This window comes from Cheilinus undulatus, linkage group 22, assembly GCF_018320785.1.
Source record: "Cheilinus undulatus linkage group 22, ASM1832078v1, whole genome shotgun sequence".
NCBI lineage: Eukaryota > Metazoa > Chordata > Actinopteri > Labriformes > Labridae > Cheilinus > Cheilinus undulatus.
In genome coordinates, this window is record NC_054886.1 from 18,380,095 (window position 1) to 18,404,122 (window position 24,028).

General features: G+C 39.2%; 1 protein-coding gene across 1 annotated transcript in view; it reads left to right on the top strand.

Annotated features, from left to right (window-relative positions):
- LOC121504468 (inactive ubiquitin carboxyl-terminal hydrolase 53-like) overlaps positions 1 to 24,028 on the top strand; it is a 52,682-nt gene that overhangs the window by 12,539 nt on the left and 16,115 nt on the right. The window contains exons 2-12 of the mRNA XM_041779265.1: positions 1,817 to 2,432; positions 5,619 to 5,711; positions 7,733 to 7,867; positions 8,890 to 9,000; positions 12,128 to 12,210; positions 12,474 to 12,561; positions 12,801 to 12,947; positions 14,876 to 15,025; positions 19,032 to 19,200; positions 20,903 to 21,046; positions 22,042 to 22,188. Of these exons, the coding sequence (XP_041635199.1) occupies positions 2,289 to 2,432; positions 5,619 to 5,711; positions 7,733 to 7,867; positions 8,890 to 9,000; positions 12,128 to 12,210; positions 12,474 to 12,561; positions 12,801 to 12,947; positions 14,876 to 15,025; positions 19,032 to 19,200; positions 20,903 to 21,046; positions 22,042 to 22,188 (1,411 nt within the window). The 5' untranslated portion in view covers positions 1,817 to 2,288. The remainder of the gene's footprint in view (positions 1 to 1,816; positions 2,433 to 5,618; positions 5,712 to 7,732; positions 7,868 to 8,889; positions 9,001 to 12,127; positions 12,211 to 12,473; positions 12,562 to 12,800; positions 12,948 to 14,875; positions 15,026 to 19,031; positions 19,201 to 20,902; positions 21,047 to 22,041; positions 22,189 to 24,028) is intronic.

A 24,028-nucleotide genomic window follows, 5' to 3' on the forward strand; every position in this document is an offset into this window, starting at 1 on the left:
GCGGCCATATGTTCCATTTTCTCTCTTTTCTTCTATGCAAAATCAACTTCTGTTCAATATTTATCAGCTCAGTCTTGAACATAGTTCATGGTTTCAGTTGCCTTGGTTTCCCATACACAAGCAGAGAATGTGATAGGACTGGAAACTGGTGACACAGTAAGCTTCAAAATTGCACTGCCAACCAGCATTTTGTATTTCAGAACAACACAGAGACACTACAGATTTTTGCTCTAAGATCTCAAAAGCAATTCCTTCCAATTGAAAATACAAAACCCCACTTAAGGAGCACACCTGCCAGCAGAAGTGATATTCTGTCAGGATGTATTTGTTTAACAAGTCCAGCTCACTCAGGGACAGCAACAATGTCCTTGGTGTGAAAATTTCATTGTTGTTCTTCTTCAGTGACCACTGAACTATCAGAGCTGTCCTGAACTGGGTCTTGTCTAGAGGCGCCAACGTTCTCAGTGAGATTTGTGTCTTTACAGTGTTGTATGAAGCAGCAGTGACCTCCACAGTCTTAGGAGTATCTGTGCATCAATACAGTATCTCTGGAGCTCAGTCAGAGTGACCCTCAGGTTCTTGGTCACCTCTCTTACTAAGGCCCTTCTCCCCCACTATCTCAGTTTTGTCAGATGACAAGCTCTTGGAAGAGTCCTGGTTGTGCCAAACTTCTTCCATTTGAGAACTATGGAGGCTACTGTGCTTTTGGGAACCTTCAGTGTGACAGATTTTTTTGTAGCCTCCCCCAGATCTGTGCCTTGCAACAATCCTGTCTCTGAGCTCTGCAGGCAGTGCCTTTGACCTCATGGCTTGTGTTTGCTGTGATATGCATTGTGCATGCAATTTCAAGTGTTATTGCAAAAGGGTCTAAATACTTAAGTCAGTGTGAAATTTCTTTTTTTTTTTGTTAAATACATTAACAAATGTTCTACAATTTGGTTTTCACTTTGTCATGATGGGGTACTGAGTGTAGACTAGTGAGAATCATCATTATTTTTTCGACTGTATCTTGAGTCTGCAAATGACAAAGTGTAAAAAAGTGACGGGGTCTGAATACTTTCTGATGGCACTGTATTTGACATAGGAGTATAAACCAAGCTTAAGGATTTACTCCCTTTCTCTGATTGTAAGAAATAAATGGCCAAAGACTTATTTTTCTGAGCAGGAGTTCATCACTTTACAATTTTAGATAACTGACCTAGAAATAGAAAATAATGAACTGATCAGTAATGGAAGGTGTCCTAATTGTGCTTTCGAGTCAAAGTGAGTATTAACAGGCTTGAAAGAGTTTGATTATCAATACTGAGAGTTGGGAAAGACTTGTCTGTAATGTCAATAGTACTTACAGCAGAAAGTGTTAGATGTTGAGTCCGTCTTAGCGGAGCATGTGACTGGAATAGAATAGTCTTATTTGGATTTTACTGTTGCACGAGTGTTTTTTTCTTGCTTTTCTGTTCATTTTGTTAAGTTGCAAAATGTTAAAATTCCTGTTTGTACAAAGTCTGCTCTGTATTTTGTCCTTATTATTGTTTGCTGCCTGTTGGAAGGAAAACTTGAAATAATTCAGCCTGCATGTTAATATACAACTCCAACACGGGCCTGCCTGGCTTTGTCACGCCCCCAGTGCAAAGGGTGTTTGGAGAAGTTAATCTATAAGCTTTGTTTACATGCTTCCAGTCTGACATCTGAACTAGCCTGAGCAGAGACTAGCTTCTTTCTTTGTTATGATCAGTATCACTTTTGTCCCATGAAACAGAAGTGCTGTATAGTGAAATCCTACTTCAAATTAATTTGTTCTTTTTCTCTTCTTCTCCAGCTCCCTGTCCAGACTGTACAGCCTTCACAATGAATGAAAGAATGCGAGGGGAAAGTGGCTGCAGCTGAAAATCTTTGTTTCTATCAGCGTCATGTGGCACAGTTTTGCTCACAGGGATCTGCAGTCCCTTTTGAAGATGCTGTGAAGCCTTCAAGACTAAAGGATGACAGAAGCGTGTTCCTCCATTTTCATTTCGAAATTGATCACAAGTGTCAGAACATTCATCATCAAAGGCTTCCCCACACAAAGACTTGGATTGTAACTTTTTTTTACATGTACTTTTTTACAAATTTTTTGAGCTTCGGACAGAATAAAAGGACCTTCTATATGAGCTGCAGAGATGGACTAGAAGCCCATGTGTAGCAGGGCAGCTGCTGCAGCTCGAGGAATAACTTAGCCCCCGATTGCCACACCACTCCTCACTGTTGTCGTCTGACCAAACCAATCTGTCCAAAGCAGAGCCCACTATCCAATGGCATGGGTCAAGTTCTTCAGGAAGCCGGGGGGCAATCTGGGGAAATCATACCAGCCGGGGAGCATGCTGTCTCTGGCCCCGACCAAAGGACTGCTGAACGAGCCGGGCCAAAACAGCTGCTTCCTCAACAGTGCTGTACAGGTAAAATTTTCTGTCTGGTGCTTTATGGTTTTATTGATTTTGAGCTTTTCTTAAAAATTTTTGACCTAGTCATTTAATTTTCCTGTGTGAAATGCAAGTTTTTACTGATGACCTGAATTTTGGCCTGGGATCACGTTCAAAATATCAAATCCCTGCACTCCTCCTTGACCATAAGTACCCAGAACTTGTAGCCCTAGGAACTTCTTTTCAGGAAACTAAAAGGTTCCTGAACTTTTAGAAGTGAAGATTTAAATGATGAGGATCTTATATCTAACAGACTGATGTAATTGGTCTGTTATGTCTGTTAATTTTTATTCTATTTTTGGGGATTTACACCCTTTTTAATCTCAAATTGCATTTTTAATTGTAATGCATGATCTAGGTAGGAGGACAGTCAAAGTCTCTCTGACCTATTAGACATTATAATCCTATCAAATGTCTGTGTAGGTTTTCAGTCATCCAGATTATCCAAAGCTTTATCAAACCAGGAGAGCTGGACTTGGTTAAGGCTGTTAAAGATATTTTGTCTGTCCTGTGCAAGGCTTTAGCTGTACAACCGACAGGGACCAGAGAGAAACCTTCGACAACCGATTCACAACACATTCCTCTGTTTCTTATAAAAGTGACAATTTCAGGATCTGCTCCAGTCTGACATGCATTAAGGGACTGTAAATTATCATTTGACATTCTAAAGCTAAAAAAATGTGCCCAAGATAATGCTTGTATTTGCATATTTGCAGCATTTTTAGCAGCTAATTATGATACAGAAGAAAGAATGCCAAAGAATACAGTAATTTATGCTTGAATTACAAAATAATTGAATGAGTAAAGTGTGTGGGCTTAAGCAGGGGGCATATTTGTTAAAAAAACTCGTCAGTGGAACCATGACCATAAATCTGAAGTCTTCACTGTTGATGATGTTGCAGGAGAGCAGGTGTTATGTTTTAGCAAGTGACCATGCTAACTGGTGACTTTTCAGCTTTGTTGTTGTTTGTCGTAGTTACATTGTTTATACACTGAACATTTCCTGTGTCGAAAATGTGTTTAGAAGATGTGAATTTAATGAAAAACTAAACAAGGGTTGATATCCTTTATTAAGCCAGATGTGTAGGCACCAGTTAACACGGTCACTCATTAAACCGGTACACTGGTCTTTGATGTGAAATAGATGGTGAAAACTGTTATTTTCGTTGCCTGTGTCAATTTGCAATTGTTGGCTGTTGTTCTGATTATTTTTACTCTGGTAAAGCATGTCTTTATGATTTGACTCTGACATGAACTGTGCCTGAAGAAGTTACATCAATTCAGCACAATTAGCAAAAACGTGGGATCAGGCTGCCTCTTACCCGGGATTGTAGAATCTACAGTGAGTTGTAAAACTTTTCTTTTGTCAAAATGTGACAGGTTGAGCAACCCAAAGGGTGTGAGGAGTATGTCTGTCAAACACAATAATGTAAACATTGCCTGCACTGAGAGCTAGCGCTGCTAATGCTAACAGTGCAGCATATGAATTAATTCAGAATCGTAGAAATTGGCGTATGCGATTCTGTTGTTAATTGATTTTTTCCACAACACCTGCTGAGCAGAGACTCTTCAAGGGGTAGATTCTCTACCCCAGGACTTGTATGTTGGTACATTGTTTTAATATTGGAACTTAACATTGAGTACAGTAAATGATAGGAGGGTTGCCATTACTTTACCAGTGTATGCTGGTGTGCAATTAACAGAATGACCTAATGATGGTTATGTATTAAAGTTTAGACATCGCTATATTCATCTCACTTCAGTCAAGGGGGGGGGCATGAATGCATCATATGATATCACATTAACCAATCCAGCTTTAGTGGAGATATTTCATTTAAGCACCAATATGCCGCATTTTCCTTTGGCTCCACTACAATGTGAGTCTTCCCCTTAGGCTCTGTTTTGCTTTCCACAGTCTCACCTAATGCCCTGCCCACAAAACTATCTGACAGTCACAAGGAATAAGTAATCAGCGCTAAAGCCGTGGTGATGCAATTCATCACTTCCTGTTTTCCTGCTGCTGTTTCTGAGATATTACAAAGATAGCATGCACTAACTCTTGGGATCATCAGCGATCCAGCAGAGTTTTGAGGGTTGCACATAATTCAAATTTTTCTTGTTGTTTTCCTTTGATGCTGGTGTTTTATCAGTGAATATTTTGAGATGGTCATCTAAAACTGCTAGCATCAACATATCTGAGCGACTGCATGTGTGCCTTAGTGCATGTTTGTCATAGTTGAAAGGCATTGCCACCAAAACATCCCTGTATTCACCTGTCAAAGCCTGGCATAAATCAACATTTGAATAATGAAATTAACCACTAAAACAAGGGGGTTCGACAAACTCCATGAAGTAAAAAAGTTTTATAAATTTTCTTTTTTTCCCCAGTTATAAGTAATGTTCCAGGACTAGTGGTTCCTTTGTTACAGTGATCTTAAAAGCCAGTTGCCTAGAGTTGTATTAAAACCCTTTGATTATGTTAGTTGGCGTTGTGTTCTTCTTCTCTTCTTTGTTGATATTGTGCCTCTGTAGGATATCATATGTTTATTTCATATTATTTATATTGAATGATGTTCTACTTTTTGGTGCTCTGACCTTAAATAACCTTTCTTTTTTCTGCATCTGCATGTAAAACTTTACTTACTTGTTGCTGTTTTCTTCCAGAATCTTAACCCCTGGCTTCTCTCGAATATAATCATTTATTCATGTAGAGATTTAAAGATCAGTCAGTGCCTGTATTTGTCAGACCTTCCCAACAATTTTGTAATCCTCTTGATGGTTGGGTTTGACTCTTTGGAAACTGGCTGACGAGTTGGTCCCTTATTGCAGTCAGCCACACAGTGAGGTCACTCTCGGAGACTGTGACTCAGAGGGTGAGCCAACCGATGAGCTGGTTGAACATGATCATTACCTTCGGCTTTGTTTCTGCAAGGGGAGTTATTCCCTTAGTCCGCTTCTCATCCTCATGACCTTGGAGACTCTGTCCTAATGCCTTAATACCTTATGTAACAAAAGTACCAAGGATGCTGGAGGTTTTTTTCTCCTTAGATGTCTCCCACTGAGAAAACATGCACCTCTTATGTTAACATAACTCTTTAAATCCAGCTGTTATGTGTTTTTAAAGAGTTGAATAATCATAATCATCGTCTTTCTCTCATGCAGGTATTATGGCAGCTGGACATCTTCAGACGCAGCTTGAGGCAGCTACCTGGACACTTTTGTCTGGGAGAATCCTGCATCTTCTGTGCACTGAAGGTAAATATTAAAACAAGGATATTCAATGGTAGGGGTCGCTTTGGAGAAAAAGGAATCATCATGGAGGCCAAAATTTGTCTGCACTGGAACATTTTGATACAACTATTCTATCATATATGTTGATATCATGACTCTTGAAATGACTTTGCCTACTTGCATGTTTACATGTAGGCAGTTGTTGTAGGAGAGAAATATGTATTGAAAATCATGCGTGTTCCTAATTGATCAGGGCTAATGTCACTAAGGTTAATTATATCCTATCATTAAATTTTTTTAAATCTCATTTGATACTGTTAGGTAAGGGATATCAAACCAAATGTAAAGTTTGATTTTTATTGAAGCACGATATTGGATTTTTGCAGATATCCGATATGCCAATATTTACAGATTCATTTTAGCTGATATCAATACCAATATTTAGATATGTTTTACATAACTAAAAATTCAGTCCTTTGAACACAATTTAAGGTTTGAGGATGAAAAAAGAAACAAACTTTTTTTCTTAAAACACACTTTGAAGTTTAAAGAATGAGGATGAATAAAGAAAAAGATCTAAACTTACATAGGTCTGTTTGTCCAGTCTAAAACTTCACTAATTTATTAGTATATATGGCCAAATTTTACAGTCGATATATGCTGATATTCATGGCTAAAATATCTGCAGAAATTTTGATATCTGCTAATACTGATATCAGGCCGATAATATCATGTATCCGTATTATTTTTTTTGTCAGTTCAGGCCTTAAAAACATCTTAAAAGTCTTAAATTGGATTTTCTAAAGTTTGTTGGAACCCTGAGAATAAACCCTGCATCCTTTAAGAGGTGCTGGATTGGAAATGAACAAGCATAAAGAAGCAAAATGACACGTACTCTAAGAAGCTAAAGGATTTATTTAGCAACAAGTGGTGTTTCAAACCATCATACTATGGGGAAAAGGCTGTTTTGATATGTCACTTGTTATCCTTTAAAGGGAGCATCCTGGTGTGTGGATCTTCTTTCTTTCACATGGATGTTAATACTAAAGCATGTAAAGCTGAGAGCATAGAACAAGCAGCAACAGCGACAAATAAAACATATCCCAAAACCCCAAATCAAAATAAATGTAAAGTAAAAAAAATAAACATAATATGACAATTACAATGAATGTATCAACAGCATTGAGTGTTTTTCTGATTTTTAACCAAGCATAATTTACATATGGATATTTTTATAAATATGTAAAGCACATGATGTTGTGGTTAACATAAATAGTAAATTCACAGCTTTCTGTTGGCTTACAGTGCTAATAGACAGTCTTTAAATTTTTGAGTAACTTTTCTTTTTAGTTTTTGAGTCTGACAAATGGAAGCTAATAGTTGCACTGGTTGCACCAGCACTGAAGGCAGATGTGTGCTTCTACTTAAAAGGATGCAGCATTTCAGCATAAGTCATACGGAGCATGTGAGGGCGGGACTGATTCAGACGGATGGGAATGTTGCTGTATCATCATGTGTTCATTGTTTTGAACGGAAGCTGATGATTGTGTTGCAAAATCTGCTCGTGCTGAAATTTCTAAATTTTTGACATTTTAAATGAGATTAAAATTGACTCAGAGGTAAAATCTGAAAATATTTAAACCTTTTAAAAAGGTTAAATATTAGAGTAATTCTTAGAATTTAAAATCACTCCTGTCACTTACCATCAGCTGGCAAAAAGGCTTTAATTGCTGTAACTTCATCTTTTTGGCAATTGTACATTCACTAAAAGGGCTTATTGTTGCTCTGACAGGCTCCAGAAAGTTCAGACAGAAGGCCCTCTTTTAAAAATACTTGCCCTTTAAGAAGTAGTCTGCAGTTTGGCTATCTGATTGCTCTTTATCAAAGCTTTGCCAAGTTGAAGTTCCTCTTTGGCATTATGAATGTGGCAACTGTTGTGTTCACATATCCAGACTGTGTGTAGAGAATGAAAGTGACATGTATGCTTTTAATAAACTAAGTGTCTCATTGTCCAAGTGCAATCAAGCCCTTGTTCTTCTCTTCAGGGAATTTTCTCCCAGTTCCAGCACAGTCGGGAACGAGCCCTGCCTTCCGACAACCTGCGTCATGCCTTGGCAGAGACCTTTAAGGACGAGCAGCGCTTCCAGCTGGGCTTCATGGATGATGCCGCAGAGTGCTTTGTAAGTTCCCGTGGCAACTCTGCCGTCCTAAGGGGAGGAGGGAGGCTAGCACAGAGGAGGGATGTGTGTATTTTTGTGTCGTTACTCTGCTGTCTCATGGTTTGGGTATTGCACAGCAAACAAACTGTTTGGCGAGGTCACTGAAAGAGCTTCTGTCCCTCCCTTACCCTCCCATCAACCCCTGCCACGTTGCCGCTAAATATCATCATGACAGGTTATATAAGGGCCACAGTTGTGTTTAAACCTCTCTGTTTTGTGCCACTGTGTTTTGTTGCTTTGTCAAAGTGCTTTTTGGAAGTCAATTTCATGCGTCCTTCCTTATTTTTCACACCAGTTCCTGCTTTTTTCCTCTCTTTTGGGAACAACAAACCATTTTTCCTTTAACTGCAGTTTAATTTTCAAGGATTTTTATTCCTTTTCCCTTTCAGAACTGCATCATCAAATATAAAAAGGATCCTGCAGCATTTTTGTTCTTTTTTAAAATCCAGTTTCTTCACCATTTCCTCCAGTTTTTCTTCATAACAGTATGAGAAAGAAAATAACTTTAGAGCTTCGTATTTTCTTTATCTTACATGATAAGCCAACTCTGATTCCTTAACTTTAAGACAAGCTTATTTGGCAAAGTTGCTATCTTTTCTAGACGATCTTAATTCTTTATCCAACATAGATCTTTTCCCTTGTGGCTGTGAGGGTGTCGGATTTCTGTGAGGACCTAGCCAGTGTCAGATTAACAGGCTGTGAAGTTGTGCCTGTAACCTCTGCAGGCCTACCTTGCACTCTTAATAATTAATAAACTCACAAGTGCTGCATAGAAACAGGTGGGAGCTAAAACGGTTAATAGCTGGCTGTTTAAATGTGTCCATTCTGCTGTAAGGTTTGCAATACCTCTAAAAATGAGCTTGAGGTATGAATGCCCAATCTGGGGAGAAAATAATAGCCTTTGGTGCTTGTAAACACTTTACACCTCACAGAAATGTAAATATTTTGTCAAATTCCTAATAGAGTATCCTGTTGTGTCACAGGAGAACATTCTGGAGAGGATCCACCTGCACATTGTGCCGGAGGAGACGGATGCCTGCACTTCGAAGTCATGCATCACGCATCAGAAGTTCGCCATGTCACTTTATGAGCAGGTGAGTCTGAGGTTAGAAAAACAGCCGATTGAAATGTTCGACTTAGAATATTTTTTATAACATTATCGAGTCCAAAATTGTGTTAATTTAGTCAGATACTCCAAATGTGTTTGCAAATCCATCTACCATCTGATATACAGAATATCTGTCACCAAACATCTTCTCTTGTTATGTATGTTTCTGATGATTCCTCCTCCAGAAAATTCTAAAAATTGGAAATTAAGACCCTTCCCTGTCAGTCCTCCATCTTTATTCCTTCTGTTTTTGACAGGACAAGAATAGACAGATTTTTCTTAATCGTAATTATTTGAAAAAGTGATTACAGGCTGAACTGTAATTTACCATTATCTCTCCAAAAGATATCAGATGTTTATTAGCCTTGCAAATGTCTCTTTTTTGACAATAGATGTATCAGTTCACACGGTGCATGTTTGCACAACCTCTACAGTATGTGTGCAGGATAAACACACGAGCCAGTGTTGGGATAAAGCAGCACACGTACACAGACAGGTACATGAATCACTGTCTGACACCGTAGAAATCCAATCCGTCATGTTTTGATACAGGGTCGCCCCTGTGGAATAAGGAGGGTGTTTCTGGTGCGATTCCACGGTGCAGCAGCAGCAGCAACAGCGGCAGATACATCACAGATGGTGTACACATAAATTCCTGCACACGCACACACCAACACCCTTCCGTGAGGCTGCGATGCCCATCATTGACACCATCCCAAACCAGTTCTATCTCGGTATCAAACAGATAATACGCCTTTGTACTAAATCCCTCAGGGGCACAGAGTGGATTTCATTCCACCCCGACTTCAGAGCGCCCAATCCAGCAAATATTATTGAGGCCTGAATGAGGATTGCCTCACTCAGTTTACAGTGTATAAGCAATCACAAGGAAGAGGATGAAAGAAAAAGAGAGAAGAATAATTCTACATCAATTCAGTTCATATTTTGGTTTGTAAGAGAGTTTGTAGTATTGTCTTTGTTTTAAATTTAGCAAGAGGTTAAGACATGCCTGTGTTACTAACATTTAAAACAAGCTAACAAACAAAGTGACCCCCTTAAACCCAGAAATTAACCCTTCTGATGCAGAATTGTTTTCTTCTCTTCTTAGAATGTGTTGGTGAGTTTCTTCTTCACTGCTTTTTCTCATGTGGTACTGGCTCTACTCCCATCAGTTTTGTCACCAGGCACTTTGTTTAGCAGGGACCAGTTCACGTTCCTCAACTTTTTGTCACTGCAAGGAGATGAGTGCTGTTCCAGAGATTGTTGCAAACAGTTAGACAAAATGCTACTGAAAAGTAGAGGGGAGTTTGCAAAGTTATACAGCAGTATGAAACTGATGATGAGAGGGCTTGATTTCTGTGTTTTATCTAGCACACCAGAGGTGATACCGAAATATACCAGGTATCAGATACAGTGTCTATAAAAGTATTCAATCCCTTGCATGTTTTACCCTTTTATTGATTTTATAAATCAATCATGGTGAATACAATTAGGCTTCTTTGAAAAAAAAAAGGGAAAACAGGAAAAGAAAAAAATAAAGCCAGTTAAAGACAAATATGCAGGGTAAATTTGGTTCCTAAATAAATATTCACCTCCTTAAAAGTGATATAATTCAAAAGAGGTTCAGCCAATTGGTGCTAGTAGTCTCACAATTAGTGAATCACCTGAGTGCATTGGATGTGTCTTAACTGATTGTAGTAGGTCCAGTAACTGGTTAATCAGTATTCCTGGCTACCATTACACCATGAAGACAAAAGAACACTCCATACAACTCAGAGAAAGTTAAAGCTTTCTGCAAGAGTGGTAAAGAGAAAGCCACTGTTGAAGAAAACTCTTACTAATCTGGGCTAGAGTTTGTCAGAAGGCATGTGAGAATCTCCATGTCAAGTGGCAGAGTTCTTTGGTCTGATGAGACCAAAATGGCGCTTTTTAGTCGTCAAGATGCTATGTTTGGCTGACACCGAACACTGTACATTCCCACAAACACACCATCCCTACTTTGACGCATGATGGCGGCAGCATCATGCTGTGAGGATTCTTCTCGGCAAAGAGGAAAATCTTGGACGACAGTCTTCAAGAGAACTACGGCTTGGGAGAAGATTTATTTCTAGCAAAACGAGGACCAGAAGCATACCGCGAAAGCTGCACAGAAGTTATTTAAAGAAAACACGGTGAATGTTGTGGAGTGGCCGAGTCAAAGCCCAGACCTCGGTCCAGTAGAGAATTTGTGGCTGGACTTGAAAATCAGGTCTATATAATGCCCGATCCCTGTGCAACCTGACAGAGCTTGAGCAGTTTTGCAAAGAAGAATGGAGTAAAATTGCAGTGTCCAGATGTGCAAACTAATTGAGATGTATTCACACAGACTCAGTGCTGTGATTGCAGCTAAAGGTGCATCTACTAAATACTAGCTTGTAGGACGTTGATATTGCTGCAGTCACTAATTTTTATTTGTTGCCATTACTTTGTATAAATCTGTTTTCACTGTTATTTTATATTAAAAAAATAACATTTTTATCCCATCAGTTCTGAAGCTTCCTCATATTTACTCACTGAACATTGCAAACAACATCATAATTTTTATTGTATGAGTTAATTTTACATGAAAAGGTAATAGATTATTAGAAGACATTTCATATTTGACACATAGTATTATTCCCTCCACATCCTATGTATTTTCCATCATTTTCTGTATTCACATTTAAAAGCACTAAACATAAAAAATATGAGTCAGATACTTGTTTGATAAATAAGTCAGAAAGAGAGGGAGCTTGGCTGTCAGTGGTAGACAGCTGTGTTGTTTGAGATTAAAATTTTGGTATGTTTTACATTATTAACATTCTCTGACAGTAAATGAGATGAATACAGATACACGCCTGTGTCTGGGTTGTAGGAATATAGAGTGTCTTTTTTCAGTCCGTCAGTTTAAAATAGAAGTTACACTTTTCAACTTGGGGTCCCTGAGTGTTAATGATTTCTTTTTTTACTCTGACTCTATCTGATCTCAGTCATCCAGACAGTGACATGCAGACATGATAATTACTCTTTGACAGTGCGTATGCTTGCTGGAATCACACATTTATATTTTTACTCTCTGGCTCTTTGCTTTGCAGTCTGTGTGCCGTAGCTGTGGGGCATCCTCTGACCCACTGCCGTTTACAGAGCTGGTGCATTATGTCTCCACCACCGCACTCTGGTAAGACACAGGCAGTGCGAAACTTTCTTTGCTTTCCTCCATTGTCATCTGTCCTGCTCTGCTGTGTTTCCGCTTTCCCTTTCTTTCTCTGCTCATTTGTCACAAGGGCATAACTCTTTTTAGCTGACTTTTCACACGCTACAGTTTCTCTCTCTCTCTCTTTTTCCACCTTAATCTTTATTTATCTCTGTCTGTCTCTTTTCCTCTTACATCCTTGTTGTGTCCTGCTGACAAAGCCTCTCTCTCTCTTTTCTTTTTGCCAGTCAACAGATGCTTCAGCGCAGGGAGTCAGAGTCTTTTGGGGAATTGTTACAAGCTGCAAGTACAATAGGTGACCTTCGTAACTGTCCAGTAAGTGTTTGTATGCAAAGTGTTTTGTAAGCAATATGGAAAAAGCTCCAGATTTCTGCAGAAGAAACTCGTCAGCAGTAAAGCTATGTTCAAAAAAAGTTTCTTTAAGAACGCAGCAGGTCTCAAACATTCAGTTTTTGATATAAATGTTTACTGACTGGTCTGTTTTGGGATGTCCTCAGTAATTGGGCAAGTTGCTTTTGGGTGAAACTTGACTCATTTTTTGTGTTCTGTTTCAGAGCAACTGCGGCCAGAGGATAAGGATCAGACGAGTCCTCATGAACTCCCCAGAGATCGTCACCATCGGCTTCGTCTGGGACTCTGACCAGTCAGACCTCACAGAAGATGTTATCAAATCACTGGGGCCTCATCTCAGTCTTTCTGCAGTAAGTCTGCTTTCACCAGCAGTTTCTTTCTTAACATCACCACTTTTTGATGTGCACTGAGCAGCAATTCCACTTCAAAATGGGCTGAGATTATTTCAGAAAAAGAAATGTCACAGATTCTGGCGTGATTAAAGATTAAGGTTGGTTAAAAGCCTGAACTTTTCTAAGGAAGTAATAAATTAGCATGCATTTTTGGAATTTGCTAAACCCCTCGGCTGTGTTTTGTCTTCCCCTGTTTACTTTGGTATGATCAAACATATGTAGGAAATAAAGCAGGGATTTATTTCCCTGTAAGTCAGGCCTGTTGCATAAGCAGTTAACGCCCAATGCCCAGTTGGCTCATGCCACAGAGCTAAAAGCCCGTGCTGGCCTTGGTCAGCCTGTCAGAAAGCCCCTCCCTTCTTATTCTGTGTTTTCCTGATTGTGTGTGAGGGAACATGTGGGCTGAAAAGATGTCAGCAAAAAACATGCTCAAGACTCTTTTTGTTGCTCTGTGTATGTTCACACAATTTTGACTGTTGATATGCACAAACATGTGTATGTGTTCCAGCTTTTTTGTCTGTTAAATCACACACTAATATAAGTTGTCTGATGTTTATAAATTAGATATATATGCGCAGCTTGGCCTGATTTAGAAAGTATTCCTCAGTAGCCCATCCACTCAGTGAGTTTAAAAAAATCAATCTGTGTAGTTGAGAGCAGTGCAACCATTACATTACATAACACTACTATTGACGTTTCAAACCGCTTATTTGACAGCTCCCTCTTGTGCGTTTCCAAAGCATACCATCAGAAGAATTCATCAGACCCTCGCCTACAAGTGTGCCACAAAGACCCCAATTCATTAGGGAGCGTTTCATGTGACTTTGCTGGGTGTTTGAGGGAGACCACCTCCCCTGTCACTTGCTTTGAAGCCATTGTTTGAGAGGGGCATAGAGAACTGGATGTGTTGAAAACATGAAAGAGAGAAACAAGGAGCTATCTGGTAAACACATCTACTAAGTGCTGATCCTGTTTCACTTCGAGTTGTTTTGAAACGATTTTTTCTGTCGACCACTGATAATGACTAAAACCTTAGCTAACAGAGTATTTATCTGATACTAGATTAGAAAACAATATTTTGAATGCTGAGTTATAATGTTGTGTTTTCAAGGTTTGAAAAGTGCCTGGATATTGGATGAAGTGCGCTTGAAATCTTAACTGTATGCTACTCAAGATAAAAATGCCCTTCTGACTGAGCAGTTCTCTTATTAGATACAGGAATAATGTAATTCAGGGGGTCTTCCACGTAGAATAATAATGAAATAATCATCAAAATAATGTAAGAAAAGAAGGCAGTTTCTGTTCCTCTGGGACAGTAAAGCTTATCTTTATATGATAGTGAACTGAAATAATATTTTTAAGTTTTAATGTAATGTAAAGATATAGCATGTACCACTGTGGCAAGGTGCTTGAAAAGCTTAAAAATGCACCTTTAAAGCACCTTGATTGATGTAGTATGATCCTCAGCACTGCCTGAATCAAGCTAAGCTAGTGCCAGCAGCAGCCTCACATCTCCTGATGTGGAAAAACTCATTTTTTCCACATTTTCATGTGTTCTTATGCAAATAATTAACTTTTTATTAATTGTTTTTGTTTGCCTCTAGAACTGTAATAAATAAGACAAAATTGAAACTTGATTGTGAAGACCACACTATTTTTAGTCAAGATATCAACAGCTACCCTGAAGTCCTTGTGTCAGACCAGCGTTTATCAGCGTTGATCATCAAATCAATAGCGGTTAATTCCCTTAGACTTGAATCTATAACAGATGAAATAACAGATTCCAGCAGCCATCGTTATCACTCACCTGCCAGCCCACTTACTGTTGTGTTGATGTGGATGAGTAATTGCTGTATATATTTACATGCGTGTGTATGTGGACACAGCTCTTCTACAGGGTGACAGATGAACATGCCAAAAAGGGAGAGCTGCTGCTCGTGGGGATGATCTGCTACTCCAGCCGCCACTACTGTGCCTTCGCCTTCCACACCAAGTCTTCCAAGTGGATCTTCTTCGATGATGCTACAGTGAAAGAGGTGAGAGAGAGCACTGACGTGATTGATTTACTTTTTTAGTGATCATCTAGTTAATTAACAACAAATGTTAACAGTATGGTCCCAGCTTTTTTTTTATTATGGAGACACTCTATTGCTTTTTTTAAAACTGAGTATTTATTACTACTTATTTTAAGCTATATCATGTAAATTTGATATATTTTTACCACTAGACTCACACAAACAAAATGAAGACATCTTATGGCTTAGGTAAATAAAAGTGGATATTTTTGGTGTTTTTGACCTTTTACAGAAATACTGGGTCACTAGTACTGTTTGGCAACCAATCATTAGCAGCTGATTTTATTAAATACACATGATCAAAATTAATGTGTGTAATCACCGATCCACTACCCTGTGGTTAATACTCTTGTGCCTGCAACCTAGAGCAGCACTGTGTAGCCCTGTGGTGTAATTATATAGACTGATTGAATTGCCAGTCAGTAAGTATTAAGCACATCAGCATTTTGAATTAAATTAAACTGAAATGCAACACCATCGACTGTAAGCTTGAAAAGAAACTCTGTCAGTTCCTTCTCTGCTGTTGCTATTGCTCCATCATCATTTGAAGCAGCTGTGCTAACGTTCACCAAACTTTGTTTTGCATTCCTGCAGTTAAAGAATATTAATCCAGTGATTTAACAGACCTTTTTGATGCAGTTAAGGTCTGGTCAGTCACATGAAATTTAGGCAAGGGCAAGTTATGATGCTTTGAAACTTGGCTGCTTGACAAGAAGGTTAAATAAATATGGTTCTTTAGAGTGAAGTGTGTATTCTTAACAGTATAAAATAATTGAATCAGTTGCATAATCAGACAAATCTCCACATTATTAGTGTATCATCACTGTATTGTTCAATTGTCCTTGCTGTAACTTATTTCTTTCATTGGAAATTTTTTCTGCTCTGTTGAACAAAGTAAGTTAAAAGCATGTTATTGACTGATAAAGGATGGCTTTAGTGCTCCATTTTCAAGGCTATGCTGTCACCTGTATATGTGACCAACTGCTAAACCGGCTGCTATATCAAAACAAAAAATCTGATGGACTCCAGTATCTGTTTCAGTATATCTTACTTATTGGGGGTTTGTATCGACTGTGGAAAAAAAAAACACATTGAGGCATTCCTGATTAAAAAAAAAAGTAGAAAAACTGGGAAAAGAGTTAAGCAGTAGGCTCTAGAATATTATATATGGATCACATGATGAGATAACATTATAGCTAGTGCAAACCTGGACATTTTATTTTGAGCTACAAAATGAGACAGGGCGGAACGATGTGTCTGAGAGAGCTGCAGGTGCGAGGCAGGGCTGGTTTTAGACATTTGGAGGCCCAGGGCAAAGACCAATATGAGGCCCTCCCCCCTTTTAGCTTAAAGCATTAACAATGAATGGTAAAAATAAATAGAAAGCACCCCTTTTAAGTTAATGAAGACATCAAACTACAGTTAATGCCTCAATGTGAGATATAGGTTCCCAAATAGTCAACCATAATTCTTCAGCTCTTTGAAAAGCATCTTATAGCTCAAAATCTGCACATTCTAATATTGTAATAAGTCTTTAGGCCAGGTGGAACTAACATAACACTGGTGCTGGACCAAACTTTGTATCTCTAATATCACCACTTTTCAGGGAATGAAAAAAAAGCATCTTTTGACACTTTTGGTTAAAACCCACTGATGGATGTTAAGGGTGACCAACAGCACTTATAAATGAAAAAAAAAAATATCTTGAAAAATGGAGATACAGGGTTTCAGCCTGACTTCAGCAATAAATAGAAAAAAATATATATGCTCACTATCAGTGACAAATCCTTTCTTCATTAGGACGATTTGTGGCTGGCATGAGAATAAGCACCTCAGACTCCGAGGCCATGGTTCTCTGCCGGCATACGGTGGATTGGAGTTTTTTCCCCAATTGAAGGAGTTTAAGCATCTTTGGGTCTTGTTCACAAGTGAGGGTAGAATGGGCTGAGATTGATAGGCAGATTAGTGACGCATCAGCAGTTTAGCTGTACCATACCGTTGTGGTGAAGAGGGAGCTGAGCCAGAAGGCAAAGCTCTCAATTTACTGGTTGATCTTCGTTCCAACCCTCACCTGTGGTCATGAGCTCTGGGTAATGACTGAAAGAATGAGATCGTGGGTTTAAGCAGTTGAAATGAGACTCCTCAGCAGCATGTCTGGGCTCAGCCTTAGAGGTATCTGATCAGGATGTCTCTTGATTGCCTACCTGTGGAGGTCTTTTTGCACATCCAACTGGGAGGCAACCCTGGGGTAGACCCAGGACTTGCTGGAGGGATTATATATATCATCTGGCCTGGGAGGGCCTTGGAATCCCTCAGGAGGAACTGATAAATGCTGCTGGGGAGAGGGACGTCTGGGTTGACTTCACATGCTACCACCACAACCCAACCTCGGATAAGTGGATGAAAATGGGTGGATGGGTGTAGGCTGCCATTGCTGTGCATTGCACTCTGGGTAGTGATGTCAGATGGTTGCATTGTTCCTTTTTTTTTGAGGAAAACAATAATAATGATGCTAACTTTTATTCAATCTTGAACCATGGAAATATGCAGTTTGGAGTATCACACAGCAGCAGAGAGTGGCAATTCTTAGTCTCCAGTCTGCACCACTGAGTGTCTTTATCGCCCAGTAAGGACCACATCGATTGCCCTTCATGAGCCTCTGAGCTGATGAGCCTTTATAGCACTGAAGAGTCTGCTAACCTCCCAGCCCCCACCCCCATTTCTGCTGCAGTACCCCAACTCTGCTACCACAAAGTATTGCAGTAGTCACCTGATCCCTAACCAGTGGAGATTATCTCACTGATCCAAGCGTTAGTGAAAGTTGAAGGGTTGCAGAGAATGCTGAGTTGCTCTGTGCAGGTGTTTAATCTTGTCCATGTGTGAGAAAGCCTTTACTCGTGAGTTTTTGCAAGCTTTTGTATTTTGTTGTTTGTGTGTGTACAGTACACAATGTGTGAATCCTCATCCCTTTCTATTTTTCTGAATATTGGATTTACTGTCATGGTGTGCTGCAAATATGAGCATGTCTTTTGTCTCACATGCTCGCAATTTTCTCGGGGACTGTGGTGCAGCGGCTGGCTGGCTCTGTGTCAATCCATCAGCAGCTTATGCTGTGTGTGCAGCCCCCCCCCCAACTGAGATGGAGGAGCTACAGTGCTCAGCAACGCCTGCCAAGCCTGTACCTGGGTCTGAACTTGCCAGCATTTCTGTGACTCCCTAGGTCCCAGCTGCTAAATGACTGCTGTGGTGTAGCTTCATTTTTGCTTTTTCACTGCAAGAAAGATCCTTCATTTGATGAAGGTGATACAAAGTTTTAAGATTATTAAATAGTGAATTATATGTAGAAAATGTTTAGCATATGTTGGGGTAGTTCTTGTCTTCCTTTTCTGCATTATTCCTTCTTTTCTCCTGTTTTTTCTTTGCATCATTCCTTCTTTACCTTGTCCCTTCTCCTCTCCTTCCTCCTCTTCTACCCACATTTGCTTAATTAAGAAGCACACAAGCATCTGTTAGCCTGCAGCCAGCCTTTGTTGTGCCTCAGTGGCGAGACACGCACCTTACTCAGCTTAGTCAGCTAATGTGATTGTGTGATTTGGCTTCAGTGTGTTATATTCATTCATGAACATAATAAAGGTGAGGTTTTATGTAACAGCTGCAAGTGGATTTTAAGAAAGCGGTGGAATTGTCTTTTCTGTTAAGTTTTTATTTCTGATGCAACTAAAAATGAGTGTCAGTCAGAACTTTTAGTGCATCATAAATTGAAATGCTTCTATCTTTTCCCCTTTCTTAATTCAAAGAGTTTCCTTGGCTAGAAAACAATATATCTGATAACCTGATCCATCCCTCTAAATATCTATGTCATTTTCTCGCTTACATATCCAGAAAATCAAACATTTTTGATATCTTTAAATTGATTGACTGTCTCCTGCAGTGCCTGCTTTGACCACCTTTTCTGTCTCTTTTCTAGATCGGCTCCAGGTGGAAAGATGTGGTCAGCAAATGTATCAAAGGTCACTTCCAGCCTCTCCTCCTCTTTTACTCCAACCCTGAGGGGAGCGCGATCACTGCAGATGATGCTTCCAGACAAAACAGCAACCAGTCTCAGTACAAGACGGCTGTGAATGGAGATGCACAAGGTATGATCAGCACAAGCAGAGGGTTTTATCTGATTTCATTCTGTATTTGTTTGTTAGATAAATTGTAGAAATAGGGACAACACATGACTGATGATAGTGAAAGAAGAACAGTGTAGCCATGTCAGTGCAAATGCGGACCTTCGATTAACAACAAACTTGCTTGTTTGGATTTATGAGGTTGATAAAGACCCCTTTCATAAGTCCCATCTTGTAAAGTGGTCTTTCGGCTGTTATAGTTTTTATTGACTTTTTTTTAACCATCATCACATGCCAAGTGAAATATTAAAAGATCTAACTGTTCTCCTAACCTCCTTAAAAGTATAAGAACCATTTGTTTTAGCTGTTATAGTCCTTAAAAATGACTGGAAGAAATATAGTTGGAATGAATAAATAAAATAAAAAAGTAAAGAAAGTGTTAGAATCCCTAGGGGGTGTGTCCAACATTCTGGGGTGTGTGGAGCCCTGTCTGCTCTGATGTGTTAAAATTACATGTATATATATCATGTATATATATTTTATCAGTCATATTTGAAAAATAAAAAAGGTTATCACTTAATTTTGGTAATAGAAAACTGATATTTTTGAGATTATAAAATTGTGTATTTACAAGAAACCAAACCCTGAATTAGAGTTTAAAAAGTTGTGAATTTTAAAGGAAAAATGTGAAATTTCACGTTTAAAAAGCTGTATATAATGTTATTAACAAAAAATTTTAGTTTTTAAAGTATGAGGTTATAAAATTGAAATTGACAAGAAACCAAACTGAGCACAGCGGATGGAAAAGCCCTGTTTCCTGCGCTGAACTCATGATAATCTCCTTATTGCTCAGTCCCAGTAAGAAGTATCATTCGACTTAGTTCCCAACCAGTGTTAATTTCATTGACTAAAACTGTGACCACAAATGTTTGTCTACAACCTTTATTTCCATGAGAAAGGCTAGACGAAGTACAAGTACAAGTAGAGGTACAAGTAGAAGGGTCCCCAAGGAAAAAAGGCTGGGAACCAATGTGTAAAAAGTATTATGCTAGTTTGTCAGTTTCTTGTTTTAAAACTTTGAAAGCCAAAATGTTTGATGTGTTTAAGTGTTTCGCATTCATCTTCTTTTAAACTACTCACCCTGAATCTTGAGCTAGAGTTGCCTATATGCTTAAAAACAAATGTAATAAAATGGCACATTTCTTAATTTTAAATATATTTAATTTCATTTGACACATCAGGTTCAGAGAAACATCAGCAAACATAAAAACAAGTCTTTACAGGGCGTGTTAAATCCCGGATCATAAGTTGCCTTTGAAGGGCAGTAATGAAAATTTGTTTATGAGCAGTTCTGCTGTTTGGATTATATATCCCTGGATTTGTTTGGTTGGGGAGGTTTTTATCCCCTTAAAAGATCCTCCTCCAACTCTGTGTGCTGGCCCTGCCCCAGGTCCAAGCTGCAGCATCCGCTCACTGCCCATCAGAGCTGACAGGGCGCCGGACCAAACTGGATCATCCTTCAGAATCAAAGAGAATTTTGTGCAGATTTTGCCGTCTAAATCGTGTTCCTTAGTTTCAGGTGCAATTTGGCGATCATTTATATCAACTGAATGCTCTCTGCAAAACTTATGTAACAAGGTTTATGGCATTTTACTAGGAAAAAAGGCAACCCTGTATTTATGGCTTTTGCTTTAAAGATTTTATTGTTTTGTGTTTTGCTTTGCAGGCTTTGAATCACCAGTTTTAGCCCCTAAAAAGCTGGACCTCACCAGGGAGAACCTTAATGCTTTCCTGGGCCAAGGTACAGTGAAGAAGACTCCTTCGACCTTCAGCAGGGGCAGTGCTCAGACCAGTGGAGGACGGGGAACAGGTAGGACAGAACATTTAAAGAACATAAAAATAGATGCTTTTAGATAGTTTCAGTCTTTTTTACTAATTTCTACAGTGAGGTGAACAGCATTTAAGCATTAAAAAGTATAAATTAGATGAGCCTCAATGGGAAGTTTTATGCTTTTTTAAAATTTATGAACAATAATAACCGCAGTGATTGGTGACATGGACAGCCCTGGCATATCACAGGATGAAACAATGAAATGGCTTTTAAACTTAATCAAGCTATGAGGGGATTATAGACCCTTACTGAGGACCAAGTAACAAAAAAATGCAAATTTTGCAGAAAAAGTGGATGTAAAATTAGAAAAAGGATTTGGGGATGGAGAATATGGTGTTGTAGTAAATGAATCTAGTGAAATTACAGCTGATTTAATATAACTGCACCTATGTTTGTCATTGCACTGCTACAAGGTCTTTGAGATGTTTGTTTTGTATCATTCGCTCTCTCATACTTTGTTTGGACCCGCCAAAAATATGAGGTCTCAAGAAACATCTGTTATATTTTGAGATGTCATCTTGTCTTCACAGTGACTCCCGCTGAAATCTCAGACAGCTAACAGACCCCACAGTACCGTCGTGTTTTTCAGTGCCATGACTAATCATTGCGTTTCAAAGTGAATATCTGTCAGAGATGGGGCAAAAAAAGTCTATGCTGCCATGTTTCCACCCTGCTTCCTTTTCCCTCATGTCACAGAAAATGCACCGCAAAGTGTGTCTAGTTTGACTCAGTATACTTGCTCGGAAACTGCTCGGTGCCTTGGGGGTGCTGGGGACTTAGAGTTGAAAATAGTGAGAGGAAAAGGATGTGGTGATGATAGATATCTATACATACACTTAGAAAAAAAATAGTGTTAAGGTTGACCTCAGTGATGGAAATCCCCCCAATGCAGCTGAGGTTTTTCTAAGAAAATATTCTCTTCCTAATTTGGTGAAAAATCCTGATGTAGCACCTGACATTTTTATTTTTTGCAGGGAAAATGAGCTCCAGCGATCCCAAAAGTCGCCTCAGGGAGATTTCTCGAGAAGTTGCCCAGAAAGCAGGAGAGGTGCGTGGGATGCATCCATCCAGAAGAGACCTTGATAGGGGCGGTCAACGGAGGCCGGAGTCACGCTACAGAGGTGGGTTCTTTGGACAGCATGTGGATCTATATGTGTCATACATAAACATGAGAACAGGCTGGCTTTTAGGTACAAAAGGCTAGCCTTCCAGTCCTTACGTAACCAGGAGCAATGTGTCAGAGAGGGGATTAAGTGCTGACGTCTGTAGACGGAGTCAGCCTTCATCCCACTCTCTCATACTCAGAGCTATTGGTTCCCCTCACTGCATTAAAGCTTAAACTTTAACAAAGCAGGAAAAGCCAACAGACATATATAATAATCATTTAATTAGTGGATTAATTAAACTTAAAACCACATTTTTTCCCATAACTTCTCTTCTTAATCCATCAAAAACAGAGATCAGAGGGTTGATCCATCCACTCCTTGACTTCTCTTTTTAGAACAACACATTTCAATTAAGATTCACTGAAGGGATTACAGTCCAACAATTCTGGCACGCTCCTAAATCTACCACGTCTACAGCAGTGGCCTTAGTTAGCAGCGGGCTCACGTCCCATTATGATTGACTGCTTTAGGCTAAAGGGGGTTTGTGTCATTGTTGTGATGAATGTTGGGGCTGGAGGTGACACTACAGTTAATGTAAGTAGTAAGAATTTACCGCAGCAGCAACATCACTCGTGCACAGGCTAGCACTTGGCTAAAAAGTCAAGAAATGCTTAAGCAACTTGTGGGCCAGCCCTGAGGTATTTGTAAATGATGTATAGCTGCGTTGATGTGGATGTGTAACCGTTCTTCCAAAATGATCCACAGCCTTGTTTACTGCTGACAACATTGAGCCTGCAGCTGAAACTCTTTAAAACACAGCGCTACCATATATATGAGCTGAAACGTAGAGAGCCATATTTGAAGTGATTTAACTTAGCCACACGGTCAGCAAAATCCAAAGCAATAGGGACTCAATCTCAGGTGGGTAATTTCCAAGGACTGACAGTTATATGTGGCATTAAATTCACTTTTTGTACTCTCAAACATGATGCTACTACAGATCAGATTCTCCCGGTCATTACAGGACGACTTTGTGCCAGCTCTTTGAGCATTATCAGCCCCACAAAATTGCATTGGATCATGCAGGAAACATTTCTTCTCACATTTAAATAGGTTTAGAAAACTATAAAAAAAAATCACCAGTGCTGGTCCAGTTTCTGAAGAGGAGTGTGTTGGTGCATGTATTCTTTGACAGGAATGAACTAGTTTCCAGGAAGGATGTCTGCCTATATATTTCAAAAGTGTCTATTATGCTTGCCAGTGTCCTTGGGGTAGCAGACACACATCCGTTACTCACTATCACATGCAGACATTTCACTCGTCACTGTGCCTGCACACGTGAAAATACACCCGACACAGAAATGCTATTTTTTATCCCTAGTATCTGCATGAGATGGCTACCTTCAGTGCTACACACCACGAGAATCGACTCCTGTCGGCTGTAATTTACACCTTCCTGTCTTGTGCGGACATAAATGTCAGTAACCCTGTTGTTGTCGTGCCCTTCTCTAACTTTCCACAGAGCCTGCATTGTGCTGTATCATGGCTTTTTGTTTCTGTGTTGGAGAGGTTGTGAGAGTCAGTTTTTTTGTTTGTTTGTTTTTGTCTTGGCAGCTTCTTAGCACTGTTTTTGAATTTAGAGAAGCAGAAAATTGAAACTCTAAGTTTAAGGATCTTTCCTTTTTTAGTACTTGAAGTAAACTCAAATAACATACAGTGCCTATAAAATGATCCACCTCTTTGACTTACAAAATCAATAGAAGGGTAGAACATCCAATCATGGTCAGCATACTTTAGGTTTTTTGACCAGAAAAATAAAGAAAATTCTCTTAAATGTCCAAGTGATAAAAGATTT